This window comes from Cariama cristata, unplaced genomic scaffold (genome assembly GCF_000690535.1).
Source record: "Cariama cristata isolate BGI_N322 unplaced genomic scaffold, ASM69053v1 scaffold43187, whole genome shotgun sequence".
Lineage (NCBI taxonomy): Eukaryota > Metazoa > Chordata > Aves > Cariamiformes > Cariamidae > Cariama > Cariama cristata.
The window spans coordinates 5,091-21,169 of record NW_009625797.1 but is presented as its reverse complement, the minus strand read 5'-3'; the positions used below and the strand labels follow the sequence as shown (position 1 = coordinate 21,169).

Sequence of the window (16,079 nt, the reverse complement as noted above, 5' to 3'; positions counted from 1 at the left end):
TGAAAAAGAATTCCTGAAAGTCGCATTCTTCAAATTGAACCTAAAGCAATTTACAATAATGTACTGTTAGCCTTGCTTACTTCTGTCACACTTCTCCATATGGTGTTACACAAGATGAAGATGATCCAAGAGACAAATTTAAAAAAAATAAATCAAATATGTAATAATTTGCTTTTAATCAAAGCGTTATATATGCTTAGATTAAAACTAATTCAAAACTACCATGTTGCAAAGTGTCAACTGTTTACTTAATTCCTGCAAACTTTTCATAAAAGAAGCATTCCACGGGCTTAGAATAGACGACCGATACATCAGCTTAAGCTTTGTATGTAACTGCTCGCAGGATTAGCATTATTTAATAAATTACAACAAAGAGTGTCCTTTCAATTGAATGTCTGTTGACTACTTTAAACAGCACAAAAAATTTCACAGCTGTTAGATTTTACTCTAGTTTTTGTGAAGCCTTTGTAAAGAATAATCAAAAAACTTTCTCTCACAAGGGATCACTTTCTTCAGCTCTAATTTTATCAGAATCCAAAAGAGAAAAACAGAAAGCTTCTTGAAAGATATTTGTGCATTATTTCTAACACTATTCCTGGTCTACTGTAAACAATCAACAGAAAACATTAAGAAAATTCCAGCTCCCTACTACTTATCTACTATAACCATTCTGTGTGTTTACCTACTTTCTCACTTCCAACAATTTATGGTAAAAATTTCTTTATCCATTACCTTAAAAAAAAAAATATTAAGCACACTGAAAAGATAATTAAATTCAACATCTGTTCCTTGGTTACTGATCACCTCCCCTTGTCAGCTGTGGGAATATTTTGCCAAAAACTTAAGCATATTCCTCCACATTAGGTAACAGCATTTGTTATTCTGAAGCCAGTGCTAAATTGTAGAAAGTCAAATTAGCCTCAGACAGCAAAATGTTGCTGAATAGACCTCCTCAGTCTTAGTTTAATTATTCAAATTTGAATTACTCTCTCTGTATTACTTCCAGCAACCAAGTTGCTGTTCTTGAGCATTTTAAACAAGCTCCCTGAAGTACAGTTAGCACAATCAAAGTTACTCATTAGCAATACGTTTCCTTTGAAAAAAGTTCTTTCACTAGCTTTTCTATAGCTGGTTAACAAGCTCTGCTATTCCCAGCTTTTTACAAGTGAATGGATGCCATCCAAACTAAACAGAGCACATCCTTTTTCCCACTCATTCAGCATTTTGAAAATCTTCCAGTTTGTGTTTATGCAGCTTACAAACAAATACTGATCACTGCAAATGAGCCATTCAGGGCAATTACTAACTAAAAGAGTCAGTTTGTCTTGGGTGGCAAGAAAGAGAGGAGGGGGCCATCACCATCACAGATTTCACCTTACCTTTGTCATAGTTGTGTCATCCTTCCTGGGAGTGAAATTTTCGAAAAAACGAAGACTGTAGAAGCCGACGACAGAGGACACCATAAGATAGCTGTGAGAATCAAGGAAAAAGGAACCACCAAGGAATGCAAGTTTCACTCAAGTTCTCAGCAGTCTCCTAAAAGTCTTAAGAACCAAAGAAAAAAAAAACAAAAACACTTCAAGAGCTTGAGAACGACTGACCTATCTCTTTCTTCTTTCTAGGCAAATGTCTTAGTAAATTACCAGTGTCCCAGAAAACCAGACAGAATACTTGTTAACAGACAGAATTCTTAAAGAAAGGATACAAAATCAAAATGATTTCAAGTGCTGCTCCCACAAAACCAAAGGTGGATAGGGAAGCATTTCCTATTCCAGGCCCCTACAAGGAGAAAAATACTTTGCATAATTTAATAAGATACATGCAACTGTTCATAAAGTTAACTTCTACCAGGACCAAAAAACTTGACACCATACATGAAATACTGCCTTTTCTCAATTCAGTATTTAAGGGGCAGTCTGATGTTCTAACCTGCAAGTCTCCCATCCTGTGCAATTGCATCAGCTAGTTTTCAAATTTGAGTGAAATGTATTCCTAAGACAGAAGTTATAATGATTCACATTTTATGCACACTGCATCTACCCATCATGCTGTATTTTATACATGCTCCATTACTTTGGGAACTAAAATAACATGTCTCAAAAGAAGACACTTTTAGTTGTTCACAATACCACCGGAAGAGTGTCCATCACCACTAAACACCTTTTATAGCTCTGCAAGCTCATACACAGCTATACGCAGGGGAAAACATCACCAAGTGAATAAAAAAACTCTTATGATTAAAGACACTACTACTCAATGTGCTGTTCTTTACTTTCTTGAAGTATTTTTATAATAATGGAGGAAAAAAATGTATGTTTTCTAAGAGGAACACAATCCAAGACAGGCTTTTCATATTGGTTTTTAACATAGTTTTTTAAATGGAAGATTTCTAGTCCATATAAAAGTAGGAGACATAAGTAAGTAAAATGAAAACTCCAGATTACTGATTTACTTTTCTGAATCACTGTATCTTCATAAAGATTCTGAACGAGTTTTATTAAGAACTCACTGTAGTATGAGACATAATAAGTGTTTATGCATGCACAGGACCAAACAAGAGAAGCAAAGTCAAGGCTGAGGCTCACTAGTTTGAATGCTATTAAAGCAGTAGTTCTCACTTGCACTTTGGTAAGGGCTCCGCAGCTCTACTAAAGTTATAAAAACCGTAAGAGAAGTTTACTTTACCCCTGATCCCTTTGGCATTGCAGTCTCATCAACCAACAGGTAAAGAATGTTGAGAGCAACTAAGAGGACTGAGATGGACTATAAAGAAGTAGAAACAGTCTTGTTATTTAAAAGTATTCCACATTTTTAGAATGTATACATTTATCCCCACCAGATTTCATGATGTTAAGTTTTTTTAAAATGCTCAAGAAGAGTATCAGGTTTGTTGCCTAAACAGACATCACTCAAATTTTAAAACTATTCCCCCAAAGAATTCTTCATGCTTTTGGGGGCGGGGGGGGGGTTGGGTGGCGGTGGGTGGGGCGGGGGGGTGAGGAGAAGGCAAAAATTCTTACTGTCTCAATCAGTAGCAGTATCATAACAGCTGGATAGACCAAATTCCTTTCCCAAACAGAAGCTTTTTTACGCCGTTCTGTTCAGAAGAGAAAAACAGAAGCTTAATACCATAGATGACCTTAGAATAAAACAAATAAAAGCCATTCACTTATCTCTAAGCTCTCATTACAAATATAGGCGACAAAAGTAATCTTACTTTGAACCGCCACCAACTAGTTCATAAAAATATCCACTCTGAAGAGCTGTACAAAGCAATGCCAAAACTATGAAGACTCTTTAGAGAAAGGCTGGGGAGACAGAGAAGCAGATTTTTTCTTGTTTACAGGCATGTTTCACCATAACGTGTTTTTTTTCCATGGCATACAGCAGTTTTGCAAAGTTTAAAATATTTAAAGTTTAAAAAATTTAAAAATATGCTGTATACATGTACATTTTAGTATGATGTAAAGGGACAGAACAGAATTTTAAATATTTAAAGAGTATTTTCCTCTTATAAGGCAAGAAAGACAAGACTAACTCACTGGACATCGCTGGTATGTCTAAAAAGAAAACCCAGCTTTTTCTTACCACAGTCTTAGTTTTGATAAATCAATGCAAAATCCTGCAAGGCTTTGAATAAATAAGGAGATTCCTGTAGAGTGGCTGCCACTACCAGAAGCATCACTTTTCAGTTTTAAAAGACATAAACCTGCTAAAAATTATTTTACTGTTCTTAAACACAATTTGATTTTTACATCAATAATTCAAAACCAGAGAGGAAAATAATGTTTTACATTACCCCAAATAATCATAAGCATATCACTATGTATTAAAAGACCATGCTATTGAGCTCCAAGCAAGGAAGTTGAATGTTCCAATTTCTCTAAAATTATGTTAAAAATAAGATCCAAATCAGACTCCCTACTTAAATTTGTTTGTTACAGGGGTGCAATGGTTCCATGTAATGTATTTGTAGAAACTATGACAATTTGAAAGGACTGCAAACACACAAGTTTGGTTAAGAACAAAGTGGAATCAACCAAGTGACTGCTACAAGCTAAGCACAGCATCTTAAGGGCATATATTAAACTGTAATCCACATGAAACAGTAGAAAAAAGTTTATTACCTAGATTCATTTTCTTGCTTTTCACTTTTTCAAGCTCCCGTTCCAACTCTACTGTCTGGTATTCCACCGTGGAAGATACACCTTTCAAAACAGAAGACAGTATTTTCTTTTGGATAAGACTAACCATGGTACTGTACGACACACTGTGACAATTCAGATTTAGGAAGCATTCCATTAACAATTCTCGCTTTAAACTGCAGATGTTTCTTTGAAACTCTTCAACGGCTTTTCAAAAAACAAGAGGCTTAGTCAAGAACCCTCGAATTCTGTCTAACCAGCAGAGTTCAACACATCAGAGGTTTCACAGTGTGACCTTCTCTGATCCCTGCCTATTCTATTGACCAGATGCTGCAAGAATTAAGACAACAGCTACTGCTGAAATGTTGCACAGGTCCAAAAACCAGTTATGGTGCGGGAGCCCAACACAGGAGGTCTCAAATGCCTCATTCTTGTATCTCTGTATGATTTGTATATCAATGATGTAAAGAATCTCTGGATGCCCTTCAAGGGCATTATTATTTAGCAGCTTAAAGAAAAAGTGGACCTTTGCCTCCAAACTAAGGAAGCTGGTGGCTAGATCTCCAGTTTCAGCTTCTGCCCCTCCCTCCCTTTCCCCAGTCCTTTTTACTCAGCAAACTCAGTTTCCATACTGCTGACCTGCTCGTCAACCTAGCTTCTGCTCATAGCACTTTGCCCGATTCGGTCAGTCTCTCTGTGCCGCAGAGCTCCCTCTGACAACCACAATCAGATCTTCCTCAACCACCCATGACACCATATTCTTTCACTTTCCTTTTTACAGTTTACAGCATATGCATGTCACTGTTGTGAAACTCCTCAAACTCTCTTCTCTCCATCAGGTGAAAAGTGACAACCATAATGTTAATTCCTCTCTCCTTTGCTAACATTCTGCCTCAAAGATGCTCAGTAACTCTTCCTCCTATCCCTACACAGGCTCTAGGAAACCCAGCCCATTCTCCCTCTCCATCCTTTTCCTCTTCAACCATACATCTTTTCCAGTGCAAGCACACCATGGTTTCTCTCCCTGATTCCAGTTCCCCTACAAACACTGCACAGCATTCAAGCAATAATACAGCTCTGACATGCCAATTAGAGATCTGCTGTTTCAGTTCTGATCTCATTACTTCACTTTAGCTTTTTCACTCTTTGCAATGACAAACTGGAAATATTCTTCCACAGGTAAGTTAGAAACACTCCACTCATCTTCTCCACTTTCATTCTTTATTCCCAAAAAATCTCACCTAAAAATAAGTTAAGAGGGTTCATATTTTCCTCCACCTATTCCAGGCCAATCTCACACTGCAAAAACACTGTGGCAGTGACAGTTCAAGGTCTTAACAAACCCTAAGTGCTCTCTGTTATCTTCTTCCTCCATTTACATTGACACCCTTCATCTGTTGGTCATTCCCTACCCTTGGCCTCACCTTTGATTGCAGGCTAACATGTAATAGCACCATGCTCCAGATACTTTTTAAAAAACATTCTCTAATAAATTTCTATGAGATCAATAGTCTTGTCCAGGCTTTTATCTCATCTCTTGATCATTTGCCTACAAAAACTAAATAGGACTTAGGTTGCTGGCACACTAACACTACAGTCCAGTCTCATTATTTCCTGATTTCCTGTTGTCTGCTCATCCATCCAGCAATCTCAGTACAAGATAAGAAGGTAAATTTCTCATCCCATCCAGCCTCAATATTCTCCTTATTCCAGCACAGTGAGGTCCTATCTGAAAACCAAGACATACAAGAGTATTTCTTGGACTTTTTTTTTTTAAAAAACTTTTTTTATTTCAGAGTATTAATACTGATTTGCTCAGTGCAGTCAAATTACCAATGAGGTATCCAACTGTTCCAAAAAAATTAATTTTTAAATGTTTAATTGCATGCCACTTTCACACATATTTTTGTGTATAACACATAACCTCTGTGCTATGCCTAAACTTCTATCTTTGATATCAGTGACATAATGTGTATATGATAGTATTTACAGGTGTTCAAATACATAAATATCTCAAATCCCAGGACTAACCAGTAAAACCTACAAATGCTGTTTTGTAACAACTTCTACTCATATTGCAGGTACTTCAAGTGAATGTCAGTTTAATTTCTCAATGCTTTTTAAATAACTAATCATAGTATGTGGGTTTTCAGAAAAAGTTGGGGGGGGTAAAAAACCAAATCTAATTATCATTATAAAAACAAGCTTTGTGCTGATGTATTCCCTCTGGAAAAAGTCTAAAACATCTGTTTTATGGAATGACTAATTACTGTGAGTTGAGAAAAAGGATAGCTACAGAGCTCAGTGGAAAAAAGTCTCACAAACTTTAATGGAAGCAGTTGAAAAAAAAGAGAGCAAACTCAAGTTAGCATCTGACATTTTCTTCTCCATAATTGATTTAGGAGTCTCTGAGGAAAATCTTTATTCCAGATATATGTTGTTTCCCCCGCCTCAATATAAAAATCCAGAGCTCAAAACACTGATATTCATGGAAGTCTTTCCAACAAAGTCAGCGTGATCACATTAGGTGCCCAAGAAACACTTCAGTAGAAATTCTGAATCATATTTAAGTGCTGTTGTAGTTCCTCCTTAAAAATAGCAGCAAACAACAGGTTGCTATACAAAAGGGTATTTTATGAGAGTGGAAGGCAAAGTTTCAGATCAGTCAAAAAAGTATTTGAAAAGGATGCAGCTAAATTCTTAAAAGCTCTATAACATTAGCTTTATTTCAAACACGCACAAAGTTCAATGTCAGCGCTGTCTAGCCAATAAATCAAATTGGTAGACGAGACTTGTTTGGACTAGCAAGGAAAAGTTAGAAGGGATTCTCCAAGAAAGCCACAAAGCAGCTCATTTAAGGTCAATTTAACGGTATTATTCTGTTTTTCTTCGAGCCCCGACATAAGATTTCAGTACCTCAAAGGAAATTGTAAGAGTATCTATTTGCATTCCCCCTAGGTGATTGGCAGTTCAACACCAATTAGTTCAAAATTACACTGTTACTAGCGTGCAATAAAAACAACACCTTTCATCTTCCTTACATAGGTAAGGATACCTTCAGAGCCAATAACTTTGATCAAGCAAGTATTTTTGATCCTACCCCACCCATCTCTTTGGATTCAGGAAAACTAATAGCTGAAGGCAACTTTTTTCTTTTAATATAAAAAAGTCCCAGCTTTATTCTTCGACTGTAGGAGTGATGTGGGTACTGAAATATAATACACTGGAAACAAACATTTTCCCAAAGCCCAGTATCTCTTCAATAGATAAAAATACTAGGGTAGATAACATGATCAAACTTTCCCCTCCCTCCTCCTCCGATTTTCAGTTATACACTGTAGACATCTGAGAAGGAAGAAAATTAGTTTCCGCAAAGAAGATATGCAGTTTCACAGTCAGATTTATTTTAAAATATGAAGAGCTTTACAGAATACTCTATCAATTGCATCACTGCCACAGTAGTTACATCTACATAAATCAAGAACGACACCAGCTCATGCAGATGAACTTTCTTCCTCCTCTGAAAAGAGAGGCTTTACCCAGCCTATTCAGTGGGAACAGTGATTCATGTTATCCCCTTCCTATGTTCAGGCATTGTCTGAGGAAAGATTAATTAGGACAGGGCAAAGCAGTGGTAGGAGTGTGATAGCAATTATTCTACCAAGGAAATAAAAACTTTAAAAAAAAAAAATCAGCATTGACAATTATCAAGTATCACTTAAGCCTGTGCTCTGGTCCTCTTCAGTTTTAACAAAAATTCTTTGGTTACACATATAGACGGAGTATATATTTCAGAACACTTTACTGCAAAACTGTGCAGCAGGGTTACTTAAGTACATATATTTCCACTACCACAACTGTGGAAGAGTTGCAACAGCCATGGCACAGGAAGCGTGTAGCCTAGTATATCTGCTCCAATACACCAACACACACACAGACTGTGTAAGTATTTTAAGCCACAGCTTATGGCCTCTAACATCACAGTACTACATTTACTGCTGTAATTAGCACCACACTTCCATTTGTACACATTTTTAAAAAATGCAATAAACATGATAAACATAAGTCTTCATAGTTCTGGCAAAAATGGTATCTATTTTTCTGGCATAATTTGTACGTATTAGAAAGACTCCTGGCAGAGAAGATGCAGCTTTCCATGCTTGCCACATAAATAAGAACCACACTTAAAATTACTTAAATAATTACTCACAAAAATCTTGCAGAGTATATTCTTGTGCATGTAAGATATTGCCCCCCACCTACATGCTATATCCAAGTTTAGATTTTTATTTACTTTTCAGCTTAAGTCCACTAATTTTCTCTGTACACCAAACTATAGGTTTTCCTTCAGATGGCGGTGTCCCTCAGCATGTGAAACAGAAGAATTCAGTTCCCTCTCCTGTCAAAGGACATTTAAGCCCCATGTCTTTCACCTCTCAAGAGCAGGCTGGTGAGAGCTCTGTGGAGCATAGGTGGGTTGCACTTTTGCTTCACGTTGATTACTAACCCATTCGCTGAAAGAGAATCCAGTCTTTCAGCCAGTGGTTAGGGAAGCCACCTGCACACCTTCTAAACTCAGACCCCATTAGTACATGCCTACAAACAAACTAGGTTTGCCTCACGAGCGATATTACTAAATTGCAACATATATAACTCTTGCATAGACTTCTACGCAGAAAAACAAGACACATTCATCACCTAAATAATCACATTCTCCACCTGAATAGTGGAAACCACTTTGCACTACTTCTAATAGATACTTGAATAACTATTGGGTCATTTTTCTGTATCACTTTTCCTGTACCTAAGCACAATCACCATGACAACATAAAATATTCAGTGACAAACATTTTACAGTTGCTAGCTAACATCAAACACACAGAACAATTATAATTACCCCATCACAGCTTCAAAGACATTCACTGCATGCACCTTTCTGCGTGTCTGTATGTGAATTCATATCTATATACAGTATATAGAGATATATATATGTCAGTATAAAAACCTAAGCTTCCAAAACAGCAAAGGTGAACATTACTTTTAAATTGAAACCATGGCTGACTTTAGCACAAAGAAGTCACTACTCCTCCACAAATTTTAAATGCTGGAATAAAGATGACCGCCATGATCTACTGTTATCCAAAGTACTTTTCCCTGACCAAGCAACTTCAAAAGGAGACTTACTGAGACTTGAAAGAAGAAAAGATTGAGATATACGAGAGAAGACTGAGAAGTAAGAGAGAAAGGCAGGAAGTTTAGAAAATTAAGGCTAAAATAAGTCATAAGACAACACAACAATGGATGCGTCATGAATATTCTTTGGCTTTCCAACCTGAAGCAATTGTATAAATTGTGGATGGATGGCTTATCCACGCAGTTAAATAATTCAGAAGAGAATTTGTGCAATACGATTTCCAGGTTTATAGAATCAATACATTTTCCATAATTGGTGCCCACCATGCAGCAATACTCTTTCTCTTAGAGGCCAAAGCTTCATACTGTTTCTGAAATACTTCAAAACAGAAACACCTTATCAAGAAGTGCAAAATTGTAATACAAGAAGTCCAAAACATTTGTATAATTATTCATTTTAATTACTCATTAACAGAATTATTAAAATTATTAAATTCACCAAAGAGCTCCCAGAATATAGGGGACTGCTCTGGTGTTTCATTATTCCCTAAGATTCTAAATAATAATGAATTGAAACAGAAAAAAATCCTTCAAATAAAACCCAAAACTTGTAATGGAGGAAATTGAGCCTCTTGCTAATCTAAGTTCATTATTCTTCAGACAAGGCTAAAATACAGTCGCTTACCAATCCAAACTATTTTGCAGTAAGGGTGGTGGGTCTGGTCAACTACTCAATTTGCTTTCTCAGTCTCAGAATACTCGCATATTACAGCTGATGAACATTTTAAGAACAAAGCCAAAGCAAACCAGACACACGCAAGAGCCAATCTTGAACAACACAGTGAGCAACGAAATGTAAGCCTGTAATGCTCATTACATACTAAGATGTTGAAATTTTCTATTGAGAGAAAAGGCTATGTAACAGTGACATCAATACTCCTGACCAAAACCACTCTCCTCTAAACACTGTATTTGAAGCAGTATAAGAACAAGCATACCATTAAGTCTCCTCTGAATTGCTTCTTCCTCTAAAGTGATGATATACATCTGCTCGTCTAGGTCTTCAAGGATCTGTGTTTGGAAACAGAAACATGAACTGAGTATCAGAGTCACTTGCTTTTCTGACCGCACTAATGTAGTCAGGTTTATTTTGTTCTAGTAACCTATATTTTAAATATATAGTCTACAACTTGACAATACTGATACAAGTAAGAACTCCACAAAAAATTATTCCATTCTGTTACAGATCTATCTCTTTACTGTAAGCAAACTTCCTGTTAAGTTTTCATTTCAGGTTAAAGTTCTTATGTTCAGTTTCAATCTAAAGAGACTGAGGGAACGGGGGAAGGGACAGTACATCTCACCTATATTCAAATCTTATCAACCTATCAACCTTCACACTCAATTTGATTTAAACAAAAATAAGTGCAGATTTTGAAAAAGTATATTAAAAAGTGACTTTTCACATAAGCCAGTATTTCAAGCAAATATAAATTGCTATTGGAAGCTAAAAAACAAATAAATGAAGTCTGCCTACCTTACTATCACGTGCTTTGACTTTAAAGCTCACAGAGAGCAAAAAAGTATATATTTTCTTTGTAACTTCAGGGTTGAACTGACTGATGAAAAGGAATGCAAGACCTAAGTGCATCCAAATTTTGGTAAATACAAACTAGGAAACGTGCCAGCAAAGTCACTAGAGCACTTGTACATGGTACAAACTGCTCCCTTCCCTCACAGTATTCAGTACAAGAACAGCAGATTATCTATGTATAAGTTCTTAGAGATGCCAACTACCTACATTTCACCCATCTAAGAGTAACCCCAGGTACCCTTCTTGTTATTCAGACTTAGTTTGGTCTTGTACCCTTTGCTCCTGAACTTGAACAAGCCCACGCTTCTCAGGAATTTGCAAAACAGACACAGTAGGCAATACATATTAATACTAGTAGCAGTTACCTAAATTGAAAAATCAGAGGAAGTCTATACTATTAAAAAAAAATTTCTGTAGAAAAACCCCAGGCTTTTGTGCTATATGAAAAATGTTAAACAAGTACACAAATATTGACTGTAGAAACTGAAGAGAGAATTATGTAGAAGTGCAAGCATTCTAAAAGAAAGTACCCTAATCCCATTTTACCTTCTAACAGATAGCACCTGAGGACAGACTTGTGTAACACTTACTGTTGGCTTCACCAGTAACTGACCCATTACTGTAAACATCCGTGAAAGTCCCACTGGTGTGCATACTGCAGAGGAAGAAAGATTATGCAAAACAGTGATTTGTAAGTCAAAGACCAATTTTTATTTGGATGTTCAATGTGCTATTCCACATATAACCAAGCATGGTTTTGAAGAGAACTGCAAGAGCTTTAAACCCCAATGTGAATTTTAAAACACATTGCTATCATGTGAATTTTGAACAAGGCATGCATCTCTACCCTCCAAGAGCATAACTATGAATTTATCAACAAGGAACACCATATAATGAGATAAAATTGCTCAAGTAAATATTTATTGAAAGCATGTGGCATCAGAGGCTATGACTACACTAGTAAATTCAGCAGTGCCAGAATACATTCCTGGGCATTAAGACTTGATTGCCTACACTAGTAAATTGCTAGAACAATCTATCCTGGCACAATTTGCCCTGCGCCAGTTAGCACTTTCCCAAACAATTCTCAGGTGCAGTTCTGGAGTTTATGCAGTCCAGGAACCATTGCCATGAGGCAATACGTCCACAGCCACCTTCTGCAAACTGCAATATCATGGATGGAATCACACTAGCTCTCCACTGCTATGGCCAACATCTCAGGCACATTTAATCTATTAACATAGTCTAGCTCTAAGGTCAAGAGACCATGAAGCTGCTTTGCTTTGAAAGTTATACTGCAACTTCAGGTGATAGTAGGCTCAGCTACCAGATTTTAAGCTACTTTTCTATGAAATAACAATGGTCCCTTTATGATCATAGCCTGTGATGGTTTCCAGGTATGGTGCATATACATTTGCTGGGAGAAAGGTTCAATCCATGATAATAGAAAATTATTAGTGAAAATCAACAGCTTAGGGAGAACAGCCTTCAAATACTGAAGTGTGTAGGAGAGAGAATGAATTTGTAACAGCATGGATGAGGATATACATTTATCATTTCCATTATAATAAAACAGTATTGCCAAAAAAAAAGAGGATACAAGATTTTATAGTCAGGATTATATTTCTTTTTATTAACTAGTGTTTCACTATGACTATGTATTACAGGAAAAATACAAGTGTATTCAAAAAGGCTTAACTTAAGCTACTCTTTCTTTACCACAGAGGAAGCCTGCAGGAAAAGGAGAAAAGAGAAAGGAACTGATGCCCCAAATCGCCACTGCAATAAGCCTTACTCATACACTGCTTCAGCAATTGAACCAGCTGAAGATCTATCTAATGAAGCTCTACCCCAGCATCTACCACTTTCCCACCGCTGTATGCTGCCCTTTCAGCTACACAGATACAACAGCTTATAGGGCCTTAAATAACTTCAGTGATTTGCTTGTATACACGCTGTGTTTTCAGCTCTGCTGAAGCAAACTGCAAGACAGATGCACGAAGTTTGTAAGCCAACTTCCCCATTAAAACATTCAGCAACTATTGTGAATCACACTCTTGAACAGCCTACACAGGACATTGAGAACCACTTTTTACTCCCCTCCCCCCGCCCTGCCCCCACCCCTTAAAGTGGATTTAAGTATCCCCATGTACAGAGAACCTAAGGAGACTCACCGAGGTCTCTGGGAGTAACACCTTTCATAGACAGATCTGCTTAGTGTCAAGGACATTTCAAACTATCGTTCCCCACCCTTTCTCCTCAGTGACCTATAAAGCCTGGAGAACAGGTGAAACCATGATAGTCTAGAAAGGGAGATGCTCTGTCTCCCTCTCAGCAATTTTCTAGAACTTATTCCGGGAGGGCAGGGGAGGGACTGACATTATAAGTGAGATTTGGAGCCTTCCATCATCTTCCTTATTCCCCTAAACATGGATGACTGAACTCTGGCTAGGACCAGCTGGCGTAAGGTTGGGGTTTTTTCACTGCATTTGTTTTACATGCAACTGTATAACTGACCTTCAGACTGGCCAGATATCAGTTTTGTGATTATGAAAGCTAATTGCACTGTGTTCCAACTTCTGTCTATATAGGAAGATTGTCAATTAAAAAAAAGGAAGGAGGATAGTTTACTGAACATAGGACAAACTGTTTCAAAATAACTTTCTCTCTGACCTCCTGCAGATATTTAAAAATTGTGCTTTTCTTTGCAGAATGGAGTCCCTATTTTTCAAATACCTGCTTTAAAAAGTTAAAAGTTGAAATTATTTTGTATGAGGTGTGAAGTTCTTCAAAACCTGAAAATGTAAGGTAGCACTTGTTCAAACTTCAGAACCCAAACCTAACAAATTTACATCTAAATTTAAACTTAATAATGAAAAAAAATAATAAATTCACACTCAACTTTCACAATGAAAAAGCTTCCTTTAATCTTAAAAAAATACATATACATAAAATCATTCTTCTTTTGGAAGAATCAGGAAAATACTTACATAGAAGTAACAAGCATCCCATCAGTGATATACAGGAATATAAATACGGGAGGTAGAATTCCCAGAGGTCTGTAAAGAAAATATTGAGCACAGCCTTAGCTTATTACAGATAGGCTACTTATGTCACAAACACAACTGAATTAACTTCTTTCCTTAAGTGTTCAGGATTGAACAATTGTATTTTCAAGAATAAATTAAGAATTACTTAGTTAATAATCCTGCAAGCAACTAAATCCTCAAGTACTTCAGCTTGAAAAATATCTTCAGCTTTTACTTCCATTCCACTGAAGTCACCTGTTTTTAACATACATCATGCCCACATGAGCATGGAACTTCTCAGCATGCGAAAAATGAATTTAACAGGAAAAATGGTATGGACTGAATTAATACAGCTTCTTCACAACCTGTGCAATACTCATACAGCATTTACTAGAAATACATTTAATTGAAAACATCCATTTCCATAATTAAAACGAAACTAGTGTGGTGGTTTTTCGAATTCCGTACCATACAAAGACTCCATACTGGCAGCATCATTGTCTATGAGTGCTGAAGCTACCCATACGATTCCAAGGATGAGCAGTGCAAGAAGAATAAGCATTACAAGGGTTTCCAAAATGCGTGCTCTGATGCCCTGTTGGCAGAATAGGGAGGAGGGAAGAAAGAACACAAAAACTTTGAATAAGACATTTTCAAACATAAGAGAAATACAAATAAATAGCAGTTCCTTCTTCCTAAATATATACTCACATTTTATCATGTAGATAAAAGCAGAACATGTAATGCACATTTAAAAGGCAGTGCATAAAAAAAGGAAGTACTTAACGGCTTTATGGTGCCCAAGTTGCATTTTTCCCCTTAAAACCACAGAAAAATGTTTTAAATTGCATATGCCTTACAGTTCTCATTAATCTCATTATTTCATAAAGTATTCTTTATACCACATGATTTTGCTCAAGCATTTTTAAAAGATGGATTACTTTTCTAATACCTTCAGCAAAGAAAGTGGATTAGCAAATTTTTATCTATGATTCCAATCAAGGGAATGGAAAGCCAATTATGGCAAATAGCCAAATGGCCCAGCAAGCATTAAACCCTGCGCAGGTACAATGCACCAATTTAGTTAAAATACATTCTTCAACTGCAATTTCTTCTGTACCATTCCTCTCAGTCTTCAGAGCCCTCAAGCGTATGCTCGGAGTACTGCTCACACGCTGCTGCTGCTGCAGCCGCATCCGTTACCTCCCATCTTTGCATGCTCCCTGCTGAATAAAACACGTACTTCTGGCTTACAACACACACAGATCACAGGTCTACAAGGTTGAATATCACAGCATTTGCCCTTGGGTCTAAAAATGTTACAATGCTGTAACAGTTGAGTGTTAGATTTGTAAATGTAAATATACCAAATAATACACAAAATTATATAATTTTTTAGCTGGTGTTTTTAACACTAATTTTATTAATTTCAAGCAATATAGCTATTGGGACGCTTTCTTCAGATATCCTTGCCATTAAGGGACCATCAGATTGCTGTTAAATAACAATTTTACATTTATTTTTCTTCATTTGCCAGTATACATCTCCACAAGCAAACCCAATCTCTTGTTTCTCAGGTAGACTCACCCCAACTTCAGCATATCCCACCAAAAAGTCTACTTTATAGTTAAAAAAAGAGAGTTTGTTTTACTTTGTCTGCATTTATCACCTACTCCCTCACTGCTTAACACAAGAGGGTAGTCTTTACATGACATTTACCCTGAAAATTCTGCTCCCTACATAACCACTGCATCCAACCATGAACGAGGACCTCTGGCATCCTAATCATGAGCATTGGTCTCATCTAGCACACCAATTCCTCTCTGCCATCAGTCCTCTGCAGAACAGCTAAGGTAGCACAAAGGAAAAAAACAGACAAAAAGAGATCTTCACAAAATTCCCCTTCAGGCTTAAGTGGGCAGATTAAGTCCAACTCCATAAAGGATCTCAAATACCAAATTTCATATTAAAGGTAGTATGGACAGGATATTGATTTTCTCCTAGAATATATTTTGTGTATAATAAAAGTGGCTTTGAGGTCATTAAGTTATTCAGATGTTACTTTCATAGTGCTCAGAAACTAGTTTTCAGTCTTCCATTAGTTATTTTGAAGGTGAGCATCTAAGCCAAATATGTATCTTTGAAGATCAACAGCCATACGTTTAATATTAAGTTTTG

General features: G+C 36.7%; 1 protein-coding gene across 1 annotated transcript in view; it reads right to left on the bottom strand.

Moving 5' to 3' along the window:
- The window catches only part of LMBR1 (limb development membrane protein 1), a gene marked incomplete at its 3' end in the record, with an annotated part of 15,241 nt that extends 144 nt beyond the window's left edge, over window positions 1-15,097 (bottom strand). The window contains exons 1-10 of the mRNA XM_009703735.1: window positions 14,978-15,097; window positions 14,370-14,496; window positions 13,863-13,931; window positions 11,463-11,527; window positions 10,277-10,349; window positions 4,128-4,208; window positions 3,021-3,097; window positions 2,686-2,763; window positions 1,706-1,779; window positions 1,380-1,470 (exon numbers count right to left, since the gene is read on the bottom strand). Coding sequence (XP_009702037.1) covers window positions 1,380-1,470; window positions 1,706-1,779; window positions 2,686-2,763; window positions 3,021-3,097; window positions 4,128-4,208; window positions 10,277-10,349; window positions 11,463-11,527; window positions 13,863-13,931; window positions 14,370-14,496; window positions 14,978-15,097 — 855 coding nt within the window. The remainder of the gene's footprint in view (window positions 1-1,379; window positions 1,471-1,705; window positions 1,780-2,685; window positions 2,764-3,020; window positions 3,098-4,127; window positions 4,209-10,276; window positions 10,350-11,462; window positions 11,528-13,862; window positions 13,932-14,369; window positions 14,497-14,977) is intronic.
- Window positions 15,098-16,079: the final 982 nt, after the last annotated feature.